The sequence below is a fragment of the Uranotaenia lowii genome, chromosome 2 (genome assembly GCF_029784155.1).
Source record: "Uranotaenia lowii strain MFRU-FL chromosome 2, ASM2978415v1, whole genome shotgun sequence".
Lineage (NCBI taxonomy): Eukaryota > Metazoa > Arthropoda > Insecta > Diptera > Culicidae > Uranotaenia > Uranotaenia lowii.
The window spans coordinates 315,523,582-315,544,198 of NC_073692.1; the positions used below are offsets into that span (position 1 = coordinate 315,523,582).

The following is a 20,617-nucleotide window of genomic DNA, read 5'->3' on the forward strand; positions in this document are numbered from 1 at the left end:
TGTTCAAAAAAACTGACTTGAGGGTTTGTCACTATTATTTTTTCTTCAAATTCTACAAATAAGCTTTCAAGTTTTTTTTTGGTTTTGAACATTCGTTAAAAATATTTTCCGGGCCTTAAAATAAATAATAAAAAAATAGTCAAAATTGCGATAATGCGGTTATAAAATTTCTGTTAATTTTTTATTACAAGCATCCCGATTCAGCTCTCTAGTTCTCATTTTGATTTCTGGAAAAATTAAAAACAAATAAGGTTTCAAAAATTATATATTTCGATAACGAAAATTTATGTTTAAATTTTCAATTCTTTTCAAAATCATAACCGTTCCAATTTTTTTCCTCCTTCGTACTAATGAAATCTTAAAAATAATGTCTAAACCTCTGAGTCTCACATACATCAAATCATCAATTTTTCAAACAAATGTTTTAATTTGTTAGATCAACTCTTAGTTTTCGATGGCGAATTTGTAATGTTATTAAATTAGAGTAGTTTGTTGGCGGTTCCCTGGCCGAAAGTGTTAACCAATTTAAATGATATAAGATTCGTTGTGTGAATAATTTATTCTAATTTTGCAATATTTAAAAAAAACAATTTCCAATATTTCAAACAGTCAACAACAAATTTTTAAATACTTTCAACTATTGACAGATTTGCTGTATTTCAGTGTACCTTGGATTTTTGGAATCGTCAAGAATAGATTCAACCGATGATGTAGAAATATGCTGGGGTCCAATGACAGTTTTGATAGCTATCTCTGATCTTCCAGTATAATGATGAATCTTACATGATAATAGACATCTAACTTTGGCTTTGCTTCGCTGTATTTCATTTTTCAACGAACCGAGTTTTTAAACTCAAATTTTAATTTTTTTGACATTATTTTGATCATCACTTCATAGACCATAACCAAAACTAAAATTCTGATTAAGACTCATAAATCAAATCAACTTTTTAAAACAGCCATGACGTTTTAAAAATAATAGCAGAAACATGATAAAGGAATTAAGTTTAAAATCAAAAAAAGGATGTTAAAGTTGTTAGAAGATATAAAAAAGTGTATGGAAGAGAATGCTTTTTTACCAAATAAAGTTACTCCTTCCAATATATATCTAAAAATAGTCATATTATATATGAAATTCTCAAATTAGATCCAGCACTCAGCTCCCGGTTTACACAAATAGTTTTTAACAAACTTGAAAATTTTGTTCACTGGAACTCATGTTTAAAATTAGAGCGAAGAACTTGAATTTTTGAAAATTTTTAAAATGCTTTCATGAATTTGAAAAGGAATATTGAGGGATGGAATTCAATATTTGAAAAAATTTAAAAACAAAATGTTTAAAAAAAGACATTTTATTGTACAAAAAATTATTATCAGTATTTAAAGCATCATTAAAATCATCATCTGATATTCATATTTGATCAGAAGGGTGGTAAAGCAAATTTATTTTTAAAATATTCAATTCAAGAGAACAAACTCAATTTCATAATCTCAACAGTGAGGACTTTATTTGACGATTGAAAAGGGCTCGGTTTTTATCCGATTAAATGAAAAAAAAAAAACAAAGGAAACAAATTCAACGGAAAATTTATCCAGGCTTTCAAATGCTATATCAGACTTTGATGGAAAACGTTAACTGATTTCTAAATCTCAACTTGGTTGAAAACTGACAAGATGCTGTTAATTTGTTCAATAGTAGTTTTTTGGTTTCTTTTTGAATCCTGGGAAATATTATCTGAACTGAAAACTTATGTTGCGTCCGTTTATTTTAGAAACTTTCGAGGATTTTCAAAATTTTCACACATTGAGCTAAAGAGCCGCAGTTATACATCCAAAGAGCCACATGCGGCTCGCGAGCCGCAGGTTGCCGACCCATGCCCTAGACCAGTGGTTTCCAAACTTTTTTCCTTCACCGCCCCCTTTCGTTTAATTTTTGAGCTAATTGCCCCCCGGCCCCCTGAGTGATTTTTTGAAAAATCTCTAGAAAGAATGCTAATTGGCATTGTTGCAAAACCAAAAGCTTTTGAAATTTTATTGTAGTTTAATTTGAAACGTTCAAAAACTGTTATGATTGACTTGAGAAGATCGAAAAGCCAACGCATAACCATCAATTGTAGCAAATCAAAACACAAAATAAATTCAAAATTGCTTCAAACATCAAGACTGAAATTGAAATAAATTATTTTTTTTCAGGACAAACACTTAAACTTCAAAAAAAAAAAAACAACTAACGCCTATCAAAGTTTTGGAAAACAGAATTCTTTACTAATTAAATGTGCCATATATTTTTCACAAAATAATTACTGATAATTCGGTGAAATCGCATAAAATGTATTTTACATAATATCATTTCTTGATCAAATAAATTTCAACTTATATTTATGACAGTTGTAGACTGAAATTGAACACTATTTCTTTCATGGGTCTTAAAATTTAACATAGGTTCCAAAAATTTAGTTAAAATCGAATAACTTTTGATGTTTATTCATGAAAATTGCCGTATTTCATTTTATTAACGATCAGCAAATCAGAACTAAAAATGAAGGATCCTCTGTTTGAGTTGTTGGCATTTTTTTTTCTTTTCTTCAAAAAATCTATGACCATATCTGCGACGCCTTTTATCACAAATTATCTTCGAAAGATTTTTTGTCAATTTTTCAATAGAATACATTTTAATAATTTTCATGCATTGTATAAGCTTAAGAATTCATCAAATTTATTTGACCTAAAACACATTGCCATCCAAAATGTTGCTTCCTTGTTCAACCCCGGCTTGTGATATAGCTCAGTTGGCAAGTCTGTTGTCTCCTGAGCCGATGTCCGTGAGTTCGAGCCCAAGAGTAAACATCGAACACAGTTGTACCGGATAAGTTTTTCAATAACGATCCGCCAACTGCAACGTTGATAAAGTCGCGAATGCCATAAAGATGGTAAAACGACTACAATCGAAACAAAAAAAAAATAGTTCAATCCAAAATAAACTTACAAAACCAGATAAAAAAAACAGATTGTTTGTTTGTTTGTTGTTGAATTATAGAGACTTTAACTAAACAGATTGTGAATATACGAAATCTTTCACAATTAAAAAATAATCTGTCTGTGTTTGTGACTTACAGAGACAAAAACATGCTTATCAACTCTGTGAGTTAACAGATAAATATTTGTCCTAAACCTGGTTATAATTAGATTTTCAGAGTTTTTCAAAATCGTTTCATTGTTGGGCATTGAACGTTCTCGTTGTCATTTCAATTTTAAGTTGTTCCGTAATTTGTGAAAATGTGCATTTAAAAAGGACTCGACCCCCTGAGCCCCCCTGAGCCCTTCTAACGCCCCCCAAATTTCAAAGTTGAGCTCACCGCCCCCCTAAAAGCTCTCATCGCCCCCAAGGGGGCGGTAGGGACCACTTTGAAAACCACTGCCCTAGACCCTTCCACTATTTCCATTTTCATTTTTTCTTCAAAGTTAACGATTTGATAGGGTTCCTATCCATTTATCCAATACGGGGTTATCCCGATCAGAAGAGCATATCAAAATAATAACTCAAGCGTATCTCACCAAGATATTTACATCTGATTCAGTTATATTTAAGTACTACAAATTTTCGATTTTAAGTTTCTCCAATTTGAATTATATCTTATTCTGATTGACAGACTTGAATGGGGTGTTGAGCTCATTTTCAATGATCAAGATTTTTTTCGGATTGTCCTAAAATAAAATGATTATATCTTATTTTGATATACGTACAACTTTTTCTGAAACACGGACATCGAAGTCAACGGCCCAAACCGTACGTTTAGTTTCGCTCAACAGATTCATAAAATTGAATCCAAATTTTGGTAAACCAAAATTGGGGCATGGGTTTAGCAAATTATGAGGTTTATTGACATTCCACTAGAAAGTTTTCTCGAAGCACTCAGATCTTGATAAGTTATAATTGTGATAGGTTTTGTTCTGCCCAAAATCAAACTATGCAATCTGAACGAGATATAATCTTGTAAGGAGCATATATAAAATTGATAAAATTTGATTGATAAATTGATAAGATTTTTTTTTTTGATATAATTTGAGATATTTTAACATCCTACGAGTACTGAATAATAACTCATTTAGATAGGAAAAATATTAGTATCAAAATATCTCATCTTGATATAATTTAGTTTTTCCCTCCTGATCGGGTTGTGAAAAATAGAAATATGCCTAGGAGCCTTGGAAAATTTTGAAATAAGATTTTTGCTAACTGAAAAAAAAAATCAGATTTAAACCAAATTTTGCCTATTTGATACTCAACTAATAGACTTTCAAACGTAGAAAACAGTTTTCAAAAATTCAAACTATGGACTGAGTTATTGATGATAATGTGGAAAAGTTTATTGTTGATCAAATTTACCGCGGTGATCAATGTTACCCCGTTTTACGGTACTCCTTTTTGAACCTGAATTTCGAAATCTGAATTACCAATTTGAAAGCGATTTTTGAATCTTTTCAGATAATAATTCTCACTGATTATTATGAGCAAAAAGCGAAATTTTGATCACAATTCAAACCAAAAATCTCTTATTTGAATTCTGAATGTTTGGCTTTCAATATGAATTCATTCTTTAGTTATTTATTCGAAATTTAAGCTATGAATCTGAATGAAAATAGCAAATTATGAACCTGTTTTAGGTTTTTCAAATCTGGATCACAATTAAAGGGTGATGGTCAAAATTTGGTCAAGGGAAAACGCTTGTAAATCGGTGAAATCGTTTATTTAAAAAATCAAATTAAATTTCTTTTCAAGTCTAATTAGTATAAAATTCAGGGAAAATATTCAGTTAGGCTTCCGCTTTTCCAAATCCGAATTGCCGGGCCTTACGCTTAACCCCTGCCATCAGATTTTGTACAGCCACCTTGTCCACCTTCTTCGCCGCAGAAAGCCAGTTTGCCTTGAACTGCTGCTCGTCCTTAGCAGTTTTTTTTGGTCTTCTTTAGGTTCCGCTTGACAATAGCCCAGTATTTCTCAATTGGGCGGAGTTCTGGCGTGTTGGGAGGGTTCTTATCCTTGGGAATCACCTGCACGTTGTCGGCGGTGTACCACTCCATGGCCTTTTTAACGTAATGGCAAGATACCAAATCCGGCCAAAACAGTACGGAACAACCGTGTTTCTTCAGGAAAGGCAGCAGACGTTTATTCAAACACTCTTTCACGTAAATTTCTTGGTAGACAGTCCCGGAAGCTAGAAAATGCTGCTTTTCAAGCCACAAGTACAGATGGCTTGCCAAACTTTGACAGTTTCGTGTGCTTAAAAATATCTGCTACCTTTCCCCTTCCTTTTGCCGTATAAAACTCCTGTCCCGGAACTGCTTGTAGTCGGCTTTGAAGTAGGTTTCGTCGTCCATTACCGCGCAGTCAAACTTCGTCAGCATCGTCGTGTACAGCCTCCGGGATCGCACTTTGTTCGTCGTATTTTGTTTATCATCGCGATTTGGAGTCACTACCTTCTTGTATTACTTGCTCTCTCTGAAGGAGGTCGCCAATAGCCCCATGTAGCTGGTCAAGCCACGGAAACCGTCTGGGGTGGGCTACATACGCCTCTTTTGATGGGCCAGCTAGAGCTTGAGAACCACTTGGGCTCAAGGTCGGCTCTCGCTTTATGAGACTGGTCGGATATTCAATAAAACACTACGGACTCTGGTCAAAATGTTCTGTATTATAAAAACTTACGTTCGTGTAGTGTGGGTGTGTGGTGTGAAATCTGTTGCAGCTGGAACCGGCCGGCCGTAACGGATGCGGGGCGCACTTACCATGCGCTCGGGACTGCTTCGATGCTGTGTTTCAAAACGTGGTCATCAACTATTGACCATTCGATGCAATGGAACCGGAGGGTAGTTGATTGAATTCTTACGAACTTGTTTGAAGGGATCAAACAACACCCTCTGGAACCAGATCGAGATGAGTCAGTTTGGCGGTTATGGTTGTCGTGGTAGATACCAATTTCCAGCTGGTGCTCTGAATGGTGCCCGCAGTGCTTACGCTCCGCAGGCTCCTCGACAGAGCAACGGAACCCGGTGGATTGTTATAGGCTGTGTTGCTGGGGATTCTCCGCTGTAGTTGCCCACTGTGTTCTTTGGATCCTTTGCCTCTTGGGTGGCAATTTGTTGGACCCAACTAGCGGATGGACACGGGATGTTCGGGACCTGGGAATTAGGCTCACTAGCTCGTTTGCCTCGTGCAAATTGATGCTTCGTCGAGGCTTATTTGCAGAATCCAGAAAACTCCGGATAGGAACGGGATCTGGCTCACTGGTTCGTTCGCCTTGTGTGAACCCAAACTACGTCGAGTCGATCCGGTCAAATTTGCTGTGACCAGAATCCTCGAGACCAGAAACTTTGTGGTCAGGAACTTTGGGGTCCTAAATCGGAACAGGCATTAGGATGGGTTTTTAGAAACAGCTGTGGGAAACTCACTTGACTAAGGCTCTACTCTGGAAAAACAGGCACTTTCCACTTTTTAATTGTATTACTTTTAGTAATTTAAGTAAAACTTTTTGCACTACGATCTAGTCGCTATCGTGATTGCAAGCGGAAAGACTTAACTTAGTCAAGGAGCTGATTTTCCCACCCTTGCCAGTTTCCGTTCCATTTTCCGTTGACATTAGTATGTCCGTCGCCGTTCAGTTGGTGTTATGTGTTTTTGTTTGCGTTCTGTATTTGAATTTTTAAACTGCTGAATGTTGTCCGTTACTTTTTAATTTGGTGTGCTTAAATTATTCGTTTTTATTTTATTGAACCTATCTCCTAATCTTTTCCTGTTTAACAATTTTGTGTTGTTTTTATACAAAATGAGGCGGTAAAATCGTCTATATTTAATCGACGAACTTCTTGAGCACTCAGAAGGAATGCTTCAAGTGGCTCGCTCCCTATGGGTCCAACGGGGCAAAATACCCTAACGGTTACACTTGTAAGTCGATAGTCCGGCTCGTTTTTTGGCTCGATGCACGGTTATAGACGATACATTATTTGCGGCATCTCGGAGAGAGAGAGAGTAAGGTTTCGCTTGAAACTACCGGCAACTCTCTTTGTCGTCTCAGCGGCTTCCGGTTTTCGATTTCCCCCCGATCCAGACTTCCTGGCTGTCGACAAACGTTTCCCAAACACTTTAATTACATTTGTAACGGTTGATTCGGTAACTTTTAGCGATTTTGCCAGCTTTGCGTGCGTGTAGCTCGGATTTTCGGGATGCGCGAGCAAAATTTTGATACGCTGCTCTTCTTCCTTGGACGGCATTTTGACAACTGAAGAGTGAATTCCAAAACCAAAATAAGGTGCAACATTCTACACACACAAACCCCTTCAAAATGAGGGGTGTTCAGGTTTCTTAAATACAAAATTGAAATACGTCAAGTTGATATTGACCAAATTTTGACCGTATCACCCATTATTTGCAAAAACACAAGTGATTGAAGTTTTCTTTTTGTTGGATTTCGAAATTCTGTATCATACGAGAATTTTAAGAATGTTTCTAAAAGTTTTAGGCCAAATTGAATTTTAGTGTGTCATGTCAATTACATCCATTCAGTATAAAATTACAAATTGGGTCTCAAATAGCCTTCCATGTACTTGAAGTTCCTCAAACAGCCTTTTTGTGACATGTAAATCACATCCTTTCAGTATAAAATTTACAAATTGGGTCTCAAATAGCCTTCTATGGAATTGAAGTTCCATGAAGTTCCCCAAATAGCCTTTTTTGAGACATGTCCACCATTTCATGAATATGAAATGTGAACAAACATTACAAAAGGAATCAATAAATAATTTTTTGTTGCTGGGAAACTGTTGAAATGTAGAATTTATATTGAAATTTCAACTCAGAGCAACTTAAAGCGGGTGTATTCCATTTTCTCGAAAACCACCCAGAATGAAAAATCACCAGAATTTCAATCAGCAGAAATCCACTTCCCCAGAATGTACCATTTACCAGAAATTTTTTCCCAGAATGACCATTTCCCAGAAAAAAAAATCACCAGAATGAACCATTTTCCAGAAATTTTTTACCCAGAATTACCATTTCGCAGAAAATTTAATTTATTTATCCAACCTGAAATTCAAGAAATTCAAATAGATTTTTTCCACTAAAATTGGGTTCCCATAATACAATTCTTTTGCAGCAAAGCCGCCAAAGACGAGGATGAATGGGCCGAGGCGGCACAAAGCCGCCAGAGCTCTCAAATCCGAGGCGGCTGACGACCCGCGCCGTCGGAAGCGGCGGCCCTAATAGATTGGTCTAGGTCTGCAGGGGCTTCCTAGGTCTGCGTGAAAGCTAGGGGTGATCCCTTAGTCCCGTTCGCCACGCGACAGCGTGAAGGACAAAACGTATTTCAAGTTCGAACGCGCAGCGTGAGGAGTCGGATACCAAAACGGTTTTTAAAGGACCATGGTTAACATTTAATCAATTAAAGTACCCAAATCATAAACAAAGCACAATATTAGTTCTAAAATAAATTTAGTTTCAAAATAAATTTAATTAGAACTAGAGGAAAAATCTGGGATTTGGGCCATTTTGTGAAATGTTCCATTCTGGGGAAAAAAGTTTTGGGAAATGGTCCATTCTGGCAAAAAAATTTTGATAAATGGTGCATTCTGGAGAATTTTTTTCTGTGAAATTTCGGGAAAGTTTATCATTGAAGTAAAAACTTATGTTTCGATTAAAACCTTTGGGCTGCTTTTAGCTTGCACAAGAAAACACAATGCTTCGCAGAAACGAACTTTCCCATGGCATGGATGTGGCAAATATCGTACCCGGTTGAGAAGAGGCCTACCGGGGCTTGCCTTATGTAGCGGTATGTTTGCTTCCGGATTCGTAGCTCGTGCCTCTCGTCCTCCAATCTCCTATGAACCAATCGGTAAAACTGAAGGGGTCCTGTTGGCGCAATGGGACAAAATACGAACGGATTAGATTTTTATTCCGATGGGCCAGTCCATGGTTCTATGGATTCCTGGGCAGGCAGCGATCACTTCTCATCTGGTTATAACGTGCTATGTTACTACGCGTGCACTTACGAGATCTCAGTACCGTATCGTTCGGTTGTTCTTTGTGGAGTGATCGCATTAGCTGTCGGCCATTGCCCCGCCTCCGGACTTTCGGCTCCATCCTATAATTCCGCCCCATTGCGCCTTTTTCGAAGCCCGGCAATGGCCTCCCATTCGTGCGTTCATTCAGCGCCATCTGTTCGTCAGCGTATTGCCCGTCCATTACCTTGACTATTATTTGCGTATGGCGTCAGTGGTATAAGGTACGGTCCGCCTCCACTCCACACAGCGCTTCCTGTGCGTATTTACATTTACATCGTTGATTCTCACTGATCTTGGGCTTCTCACACAACGCACTGGTTACACGATATTATTTCAAATGTTTCAATTGTTTATGAGTAACTAAGATTGGAAGGTTTTTTATTTCCATAAGGAAGTTGGTATAAACAGGCAAAAATAGAATTTATGATGTAGTAGGTATAAAAAAATTTCCGAAGCGATTTTGTAAAGAATTTTACTACAGTTGTTTTTCGAAGAATTTATGTGGAGTCTTCGAGCAGTACAAAATGACATATTTTGTAAACGTTTATCTCAGTCCCCTGTGCCCAATGCTGCTGATAGCTGTCTTAATGGAATCCCAACAGTCCTCAAAAGGAATTTCGTCAAGCCTGCAGCGCTGCTTCGAGCGATTGCGCGTAGTCTGCCGCGACCTCAGGTTGCTTCAGTCGTGCGATATTCAAGCGAGGCGGGCGTCGGTTTCGTATGTTGTTCACTATGAAGAATTTTGAGCGCATCTTCACCATCAACCAGATAATAGTCTGATTCGATGTTGGTGCCGCGACAGGATCTGTTGTCGATGATGTCCGAGTTGTCTAATACGGTGATCTTTAGGTGTACTTGTGTAAGAAACGGTGTTGGAAGAAGGTACTACGATCCTCCTGGCCGACCTGAGCGGTAATATCCCCGATTACGATTTTGATATCCTATTTTGGGCAGGGTATTAACGTTCCAGCCGCGCGTAGAATTCGTCTTTGTCGTCACCGGTACTTCCTAGTGTGCACATTGATGATGCTGATGTTGAAGAACCGGCCCTTGACTCTCAACCGGCACATTCGTTAGTCGATCGACCATCACCTGATCACGCGTTTCTTCACCTTCCTCATCACTATAAAAGCTGGTGTGTGTTGCCGCAGGTGTGGTAACATGACCATATTGAAATATTCGTTTCGTGGAGCTCTTCCAGCATACTTCCTGTAGCGCTACGGTGTCGAATTAGCGGCTCTTCAATTCGCTGGAAAGCACGTGGGAACTTCCCATGAAATTTAGAGATCGGCAGTTCCATGTTCCAAGTTTCCAATCGCTAGTCCCTTTTCGTCGCGTGGGTCTTTGCTGATTTCCATTTGAAATTTCTTATTCATTTTTCGTTGCTTGAAGTGTTTTGAAGTCACGGGCTCGAAAGGCCCGCAGCTAACCCCACTATCTCGCAGGAGGACCGTCGTGATGTTGTTGTTTTAGGTTGTTGAACTCCGTACGCCGCCCCTGACATGAAGAACAGACGCGTACGGAACCCTCTAACTCACTCTGCATGTGACCAGAGCATCCACCTAGATTGGGTACCCGATCTCCACTAAGATTGCTCGCACCCCAGCTAGCACCACGGGAAGGTTGAGAATGGGGGTAATAAGATATCAGATGATATGACAACCCGATGGATGGGTGTATGGGGTCTCCAGATGCACACTATCTATCAGGCCTATTTTTTTTTTTTCTATTCAGCTTAATTCAGGTAAACTTTACCTTGCATCGAGGTAGAAGTTACCTTTTTTGTGTTTACCTTTTGATAAGTGAATTGAACTTTTTTAATCAGCTCATTAAGGTTACATTTCAACTCGCTACGAGGTAGGATGTACCTTTTTTGAGTTTCACCTTTTTCTAGGTGCACTTTACCACGCTACGAGGTGAGTTCCACCTCTAACAGAAGTTGGTATTCACGAGAGTTCACCTTGCTATCTCGGTAAATTTTACATTTTCATTTTTTTCCGTGTTTATTTTTACATTATTCTGCGGTCAATAGTAGCTATCTTCAAATTTATAATGCCAAATCAGAATATTTTATGCAAGCCAAAATTTTCAAGTTGAATAAGTTTTAAATTCTCAAATCGTTAAGGTCACTTCACAAATTGAACCGCACATTGGTGATTACTTTTATGGCGCTGGAAAAAAGTTTTGGAAACTTCTTAGTGTTCTTTTTTCGAATGGATTGCTTTGAATAGACGGATTTGATTACCTTATAATATTTGTCTTGGGAGTTTTACAGAAAATGATTTTCCAAGTGAGTTAACAAAATATTCTCAAATCTAGTAATTTTAAGAATTTTTATGTTTTTATCTCTTCACTTAAATCATATTAAAACTCTTCTTACAGAGGACGAACGACTGCAATGGTTAAAATCCTCTATAAATAAAGAAAATTAGAATTAGAATTAGAAAACTCTTCTTAAAGCACTATCTCATAACCATGAGACCAACGCATTGTCACCGTCTATATTTCTAATTTCAGCCTACAACAATGATCATTTTCAGAGCCAGTCGTACATTCCGGAAGCTCCAACACCTCCCCCATCGGACTACGGGGGCTTTCGTACCAATGACACATCGATCAACTTCCGGCACGTATCCTTCTTCGAAACAAGTCCGGCGGCCCAGCTGACCCTAGACGAACGGATAGAGTTGGAGAAGATCACCTGGCACTGGTATCCCTATCGGCGGATTAACTACAAAGTCCTGGAAGATGGCCGCCGAATCGAGCTGTTCTGCGAAGGTGGATCCGCAATCGACGATCTGCCGGATGATCTTTTCACTCGTAAGTGACTGGAAAATTAATCAGAAACCGGTTTCGATAAGATGATTTGCTTGCTTTTCAGAGGAACAACGCTTGCAGGGAGCGATTGTGTTACATTTCATCGCTGCGATATATTTTTTCACCTTTTTGGCGTACACCGTCGGTGAATATTTCCTACCCTCGGTGGAATGCGTCTGCGAAGACCTGAAGCTGACTCAGGTAAGTTCAAAACTATAATTCATACAACAGCTTTAGATATAGAAGTTCTAAATTATGATCCATTAAGTATCGAGTATGTTTTTCAAGATACCAGTCAGCTTTTGACAGTAAACCGTGAAAATTAATGACCTTGAAAACATGTACAGTGTTAAGTTACATAACGCTTATATGGCAGGGTACAGTTATTCATACACTTTTTAAAGGTTTTATTAGTGACACTCTACCATTCTTGTGGAATTTAAGTTTTGTTTATCTTTTTGAGTATCAAATTTCAAAATAAAGGGAAATTGTTTTTAACTGAGACAGAACTTTTAATCAGTGGTTCATTTATTTAGACATTCAACTTTGTTAGTTTAATTTTACCAGAAATATAACTACCTACATGTGAACGCCATTGGTGCTGATCAGAGAGAGAATAAAAACACCGATGTAATGTATTCCGATTCAAGTTTATCGGTAAGTGTAACGATGAGGACAAGTTCTCTCTTCCACGCAAGTAGTAGCACGGTCCAATTGAGGACTTCGGTCTAGTCAAGGCATAGTCGCCAGTCGAGGACTTCGGTCCAGTATAGGACATTGGTCCAGTAGAGGACTTTCGTCCAGTTGAGAACTTGGGTCCAATTGAGGACATTGGTTCAGTTGAGGAGTACAATTGAGGAGTACAATTGAGGACGTTAGTCCAGCTGAGGACTGTGGTCCAGTAGAGGACTTCAGTACAGATGGGGACTTTAGTTCAGTTGAGGACTTTGGTCCAGTTGAGGACTTTGATTCAGCTGAGGATTATGGTTCAACTCAGGACTTTGGTCCAGTTGAGGACTTTGGTCCAGTAAAGGACTTCAGTACAGATGAGGACTTTAGTCCAGTTGAGGATTTTGGTCCAGCTGAGAACTTTGGTCCAACTAAGGAGTTTGGTCCAGTGGAGGACTTTGGTCCAGTTGAGGACTTCGGTCCAGTTGAGGACTTCAGAACAGATGAGGGCTTTAGTCCAGTTGAGTACTTTGGTCCAGTTAAGAACTTTGGTTCAGCTGAGGACTTTGGTCCAACTAAGGAGTTTGGTCCAGTTGAGGACTTCGGTACAGTTGAGGACTTCAGTCCAGTTGAGGACTTTGGTGAAGCTGAGGATTTATGTCCAGTCAACGCATAGTTGCCAGTCGTAGACTACTATCTCTTTGAAGACTTCGTTCCAGATGGCCCTTCGGTCCAGTTGAGAACTACTGTCCAATTACTGACTTCGGTCCAGCTGAGGACTTCGGCCTAGTCCAGGCATAGTTGCCAGTTGAGGACATCGGTCCAGTTGAGGACTTTGGTCCAGTTGAAAACTTTGGTCCAACTCAGGACTTTTATCCAGTAGAGGGCTTTGGTCCAGTCGAGGGCTTTGGTCCAGTTGACGACTTTGTTCCAGTTGAGGACTTTAATCCAGCTGAGGACTTTGGTCCAGTTGAGGACTTTGGTACAGTTGAAGACTTCGGCCCAGTCAACGCATAGTTGCCAGTCGTGGACTACGGTCCAGTTGAAAACTTCGTTCCAGTTGGCCCTTCGGTCCAGTTGATGACTTCTGTCCAAATGAGAACTTTGGTCCAATTGTGGACTTCGGTCTTGTCAAGGCATCGTTGCCAGTCGAGGACTTCGGTCCAGTTGAGGACTTTGATCCAGTTGAGGACTTTGGTCCAATTGAAGACTTCGGTCCAGTCAACGCATAGTTGCCAGTCGTGGACTACGGTCCAGTTGAAGACTTCGTTCCAGTTGGCCCTTCGGTCCAGTTGATGACTTCTGTCCAAACGAGGACTTTGGTCCAATTGTGGACTTTGGTCTACACAGCAAAAAAAAATGTAACGATAGACGATGTAATTTCTGGGGATTACGGATTTCTGTTGCAATAATACATCTAAATGATGTACACTACTCGAATACGTCGTGAAGTGTAATATCACAACCTTCTATGTGATATCGCATCAAGTAGTCAATGTTTTCCTTTGTTGACGTTCAAATTTGATTACATTTCAAAAATTAAGAAACGGATTACGGACCTCAGCTGTATTTGTTTGGCTTGTAAGTACTACCAAAATTAATCAAAAATATAAGCAAACCCACAGCTTGAAAAATAATTTCATAATTTTTCATTTTTTAGGAAATTTGGCCCATATGGATCAGAGGTACGAAACATATTCTTTGTCTCCAAACAGCCGGGTACATCAAGACAGTGTAAAATTAGGTACCTTTTGCAACTCAAGTTATGTGCAGGTATTTGATGTAATATCACACTACTTTTTTTGCTGTGTAGTCGAGGCATCGTTGCCAGTCGAGGACTTCGGTCCAGTTGATGACTTTGGTCCAGTTGAAGACTTTGGTCCAGTTGAGGACTTTGGTCCAGCTGAGGATTTTTGTTCAACTCAGGACTTTGATCCGTTGAGAACTTTGGCCCAGTTGAGAACTTTGGTCCAGTTGAGGACTTTGGTCCAGTTGAAGACTCTGGTCCAGTTGAGGACTTTGGTCCAGCTGAGAACATTGGTCCAGTTGAGGACTTTGGTCCAGTAGAGATCTTTGGTCCAGTTGAAGACTTCGGTCCAGTCAACGCATAGTTGCTAGTTAGTCGTGGACTACAGTCCAGTTAAAGACTTCGTTCAAGTTGGCCCTTCGGTCCAGTTGATGACTTCTGTCCAAATGAGGACTTTGGTCCAATTGAGGACTTCGGTCTAGTCAAGGCATCGTTGCCAGTTCAGGACTTCGGTCCAGTTGAGGACTTTGGTCCATTTGAGGACTTTAGTCCAGCTGAGGATTTTGGTTCAACTCAGGACTTTGGTCCAGTTGAGGAGTTTGGTCCATTTGAGAACTTCGGTACAGTTGAGGATTTCTGTTCAGTTATGGACTTAGGTCCAGTTGAGGACTTTGGTCCAGCTGAGGACTTCGGTCCAGTTAACGCATAGTTGCCAGTCGTGGACTTCGGTCCAGTTGAGGACTTCAGTTCAATTGAGGACTGCGGTCTAGTCAAGGTATAATTGCCAGTCGAGGATTTGGTCCGGTTGAGGACTTTGGTTCATTTTAGGACTTTGGTCCTATTGAGGACTTTGGTTCTATTAAGGGCTTGGGTCCAGTTGATGACTTTGGTCCAATCAAGTCAAAATTGCGAGTCGAGGACTTCGGTCCAGTCAAAGCAAAGTTGCCAGTTGAGAAATAACAGTGCATTCACGGCAAAGTTTCCAGTAGAAAACTTTGGTTCAGTTTAAGTGAACGCGCCAGTTTAGGACTTCGATTGAATAAACTCAAACTTTACCATTCTTAAAATTCGGTCGAGTTGAGGTAAAGTTGCCAACCTAGAAATAAGTTTAGTTCAGGTGAAATCGTTAGCTTAGCTGTTTTTTTACACTTTGGGCAGAGATCTTCGAACAAGATGACGACGAAATTTGTCACCTATATATTTTTGTAAGAATCGTCAGTTGAATTCGGAAAAAAGCAGGCGATGTCTTGTGTAAGCCGCACGCATTTTTCTTGGCTTTGTCCGCAAAAGATTTGTTTAAATGAAATTTTATTTTACAAAAATTAAAGTTAATTGACGAAGAAGTGCAACCACCACTGCGGCTTATCATTGAAGTGATTACCGGAAGGCCATGGGTTATTTTTTCAATAAAATTGATAAAGAATTCAATTTAGAGTTCCTTTCCGGTAAAATGTAGTGTTCCCGACTGATGGCTGCTGATGATCGGAGTTGAAAAATTTGAAGAGTTTTTGTGTTTTTTTTATGCTGATGAAGAGACAAATTTTTCCTTTTAAAAGTGTTATCTGTTTGGGTTATTTAAGAAGCCTTTTAAGAAGTTCTATCAGTCGTTGTTGTATTAAAGTCTTTTTTCAGTTGTTTTGCTCCAGTACGGCCAAGTTACTTCTGTCATGTTAACGGCTAACTCTCCAATAGGTGTTTGAAAAGGAAGAACCGTGAGTTGAAAAAGAGGAAAGTGACGGAAATGTGTTGCAAATAGTTTCTTCGACAAGATTTGTTGCAAGTCAGTGATTAGTTTAGTGTCCATAGATTTGCCCCAACACCCAGAGCTGATTTTTTTTTCTGGTTGTAAGCTATGAGCGATGGAATCGAAAAGTTATTCTTTCTCTCCTTAGGAAAAGCTCGTAAGATCTGTCAAAAGTTGGGTGAAATTTTAGCTGCGTCCCACTTGCACTAGTGCAAAACCATCACCCAAATTCGGCAGCGCTTCCATCGCCTCTTATCGTGGCTTGCAAATATTGCTGATATGTAAGAAGAATCTGGAAAATAAAGGTTCTGTGACCTGAAAAGAACTGATAAAGATTTTTAGTAAAAACGATTATGATAAACAGTTGTCTGTATGAAATAACCAACCTAAAAATTCGTGCTTGCTGTAAAAAATGTAATTACCTGTTTGAATTGGCATCAGACTTTTGAAGTTTCGGGTGAGATTAATCCATATGATTTTCTTCATTTCAGCTTTACAAATACGTTGGCACTTTAAAACTTATTATTTAATCATAAGAAGCGTTTAGCAGGGAACTCCACGCTTCATCCCTCCCTCGTTCCTGTATCTTTTGCGTTTTGGTTGGCCTGGCCGTAATAGTATCTGCAATGCATGTTCCATGTATCAGACACTATGTTGAAAAGAAAAATGAGGAACGCAAGTTTTTCATTTTCCAGGATGCATACAAGTTTTGGCCATGTTGGTGTAAGAAGAAGAAGACGAAGAAGAAGAAGAAGAATCGTCAGTTAAGTTCGAGTTTTTTTTTTCAAATACAGACCGTTATCTGATGTGAGGTTTTGGATCTACCACCATATTCAAGTGATAGTATACTATACTAAGTAGTTTAGAAAAAAATCTTTAAATTAGATGTAAAGAAACCGCGAAGAATTCAGAATAAACGAAAACTTCTCAATACGCCTTCGACGAATACACGTTACGATATCTTCGATCTGACTGGACTCGAATTGAAAACGTATGGATTTCAATTGCATCGACAATGCTGATGCTGGCAATGCAATTGATTTACGAAAAAAATTTATTAAAGGAATTGAAAGTTATTCTCTTGGCAAATCATATGGCCTACGTGAAAATGGTTAATAAGATAACAGCGAAATAAACATGATCAGTTATTATTTTTAGTTCAATTGTGCTGAAAGACTTGGTTGTACTTTCAGCAATATATTTATCATATTTTTGTCAAGAACTGCAACACCACCCAAGAAACAATTTAAGCTTTATTATGGTCAGAAAAATTTCGTTAGGACTATAGCATTGATCTTCATAAAAAGCTTATAACATCACCAGAACCCTAGTAAATCCAAAATCCTAAAAACGTCATCATGACCAGTGTTCCGAATATCAATCAAAACAAACACTCAGGATGCGTTTCCTGTTGGAAACATTCTGATTGTATAATGGGATAGCGCCTCTCGCAACTGCTTCGCCTGGCTGGTATGCAATCTCGATCAGCGCTCCTATCAGCTATGCAAACCGAGTCGCATTATTCAGAATAAGCGGTTTAGCAAACATCGCATATCGGAGATGATTGAGATACAAACTGATCCATTCTGAATGTAGCTCACTCAGTATCTGCCTGAATTATATGAAATTCAAAATTATTTTTTGCAGGACGAGAAAAATCAAACAATTGTGAGGAACACCATAAATTCTCAGTAATTTTAACGTGACGGACGACAGTTTAATAAAAGAACTTGTAAAAATTGAAAAACACGGCGAAAGTGAACATCTTTCCCTCACAAACACAACTACAATTTGATTTTAATCATACTGATGTTAAAAAACGTTATAACAACAAATAAATTTATTAATTTGCTGTATATCAAATCAAACAAAATACGCTAATGATCGGCTTCATGTATCACTCACTCACTGCCTGATTCATTCACTCCTGATCGAAGACCAACAAGATTCGCCATATGCATTGCGCATTGGTGAGATTCCAATTTGATGATGGTGCTGCACTGTTTTGACAGCAAGCATCGTGCGAGGTGATCTGAATTTTAGCGATGAATTGAACGATCGATGATCAGGTAGGTCGAGTAGCAATCAATAACGAAACCCGACCGCTGTACGTTCAGGTGCGAAGGGCAATCAGAAACATTCATTGAAAATGAGTGATATTCGGAACACTGATCATGACCAATCATTATGCTTTAAAATTTTGGTCGTCAAAGATTTTAAAAAGCTATTGGGGCTTATTCTGCGAGGCGAGTGACGTGAAGTGACTTAGTTTTTCAGAGTCACCGTATTCTAGCAGGCGAATGCCGTGACTTCAATGAACTTTAGGTGACTTGAATGAACTTTCTTTAACTGTCACCGTATTCTCAGAGGCGAATGGCGTGACTCGAGTCGGTGGCAAGTGACTTTTGGAGTCGTTACCTATTCAGTAAGTGACTTGAAGAAAAAAATCTGAAAAATTTAACATAACAGTCCAAAATTTCTTCAAATATGTGTAATAGGGTAGCTTCAAACATTCTTATATGTTTTTTTCATTGACCAGGTTGATGAACTAAAGATTTTAATTCTTTATTGTTTAATTGCATCATCCATATATCTTATTTTAAGAACTCAAATCAAGTTTTTGAAAAAAATATTGTTACTTTAGTCTAAGGCTTAAAAAAATTGAAAAAAATATTCTAAACTTTCAAATTGAAATTTTAACAAAAATTGAAATCAGGTATTAAAATATTATGGAGAATTTTTAGTAAAATTCTAAGAATATGGATGAGTTACAAAACACAAATTAAATTTCACATTCAAATTCTAGATCAACATCTTATTTGTAACTGTAATCTCCAGTATTGTATTTGAAACTGGATAATATTCTTGAGAATTTGAACCTGAGCTCTTGAGTTAAAATCGGAGCTTTAAAATCTGGAACTGACTCTGGGAATCTTGATTAATCTTTAGTTTCATTCAGAATCATGTCATCAAAAAAACCAAAAGTTTTCTAATGATTTTCGTTTATTTTCTTTGCAAGAGAATACAACACTTTTCGTTCTTGAGATAATTAGGCAGAGTTTTTCAAATATTCCGTAGTTGCTGTTAATCGCCTAGAATTCTGTCAATCATGGGTCGGCTTTTCGTTATCTTGGGAACGGAAAAAAACTTGTATTTCGTTGGGACTTTCAATATTTTAGGCCGCTTTTTCGCCTGATTGATGATCTTTTCCCCTCAACGGCTCGAAAGGGAAGTGAAAGTAGGAGGCAGTTCTGTAAATAAAAGATGATTTTTATTTTCAAATTTAAATATATTGAAAGATAAGTTTTACTTACGGGCTAAGCGCTTTTCGGAATAAGTACGTCAGCAGTCCAAGGCCGTTCAGCACCTGGTCACAAAGTTTAAAAGCCATCTGTGTCATTTTTATTCTTTGCTGAATAATTATTTGTTGCGGAGGACAGTCGCCAACGACTTCAGATATCCGGATTGAACTTCCAGGAACCGATAACTTTCGATGTGCGCTGAAGGCAATCAATATTTTTCGGCCGCGAACTTTTTGTTTCGGTTTCAGTTTTTGACAGTTCGCGAGGTTCAATCTGTTCATCGTGAATGAATTCTGCAGCAAAAGCCAACGCTGTGCAAAGGCAGGTGATGAACAAATTTCCTTGCAATTTTGGCATTCACCAATACGAAGTGAAATGTAGATTTTTCGTTGATAAAGACAAAATATTCTACAGCTGAAGTTAGGCGGAATACCCAAAAATGATTTACCGTACTGAGCGAAACCTATTTTTCTTTAAAATTTTAAACTTATTGTACAAAGTTGTACGTCAATTAGATTTGTTTTGGGTCACCTGAGTATGTACGCTCGTTGGACCAAATTTATTTCTGATGAATTCCGACGAACGGTCAATCCATAAGGTGAACCTGATTTCTCAGGTATAACATTTTGTTTTTGGGCTATGTATAAGTAGTTCTAAAAGTTAAGCGAGTTATTATATCACTGTTATTTAAAAACTCTTAATAAAAAGAAAATAAAATTATCATCCAACGTGTTTTATTTTATGGTTTTAAGGGAAGTTTATTGATTTCAGTCACACGCAAACAACGAACATTTGAGTGACTATTGATTAGGTAGAAAGAATTTTGAGTTCCTTCTTTTGTCACTCGGAGTATATTTATAATTCACAAATTGAGCAATTCGCTATACAGGAAGCCACCACCGACCCGAAAGGGAAATCTGTTCTCGAGAGCGATCCTACGAAAGCCTCATCCCTTTGCTCAAGTCAAACAAAATTTAATCCTTTCTCACTAACACAACACAAGTGAAGTGAATACTCGGCACAACAAAACTTTACGAGTTATTAGACTCAATAAAACTATTTCTAATTAAAAAAAGAGCAATTTTGAATATAAATTTTCTCAAATTTAACTTCAAACAGCAACTGTCAGAGTGTTTTCATGCATAATTTATGAACAATTTTGGGATTCGTTAAATATTCAAAAAGCAAAGTTTGTAAAATAACAACATTTTCAAATGTTTGATAACAATAAAGGTTAAGATGCCTTTTTGACATTTGAAACATCATATTTAAGAAAAGCAATACTGA

General features: G+C 38.1%; 1 protein-coding gene across 1 annotated transcript in view; it reads left to right on the forward strand.

Annotated features, from left to right (window-relative positions):
- Window positions 1-20,617, forward strand: part of LOC129749936 (sodium/potassium/calcium exchanger 3-like) — a 61,674-nt gene that overhangs the window by 13,869 nt on the left and 27,188 nt on the right. The window contains exons 3-4 of the mRNA XM_055745068.1: window positions 11,569-11,871; window positions 11,933-12,069. Of these exons, the coding sequence (XP_055601043.1) occupies window positions 11,569-11,871; window positions 11,933-12,069 (440 nt within the window). The remainder of the gene's footprint in view (window positions 1-11,568; window positions 11,872-11,932; window positions 12,070-20,617) is intronic.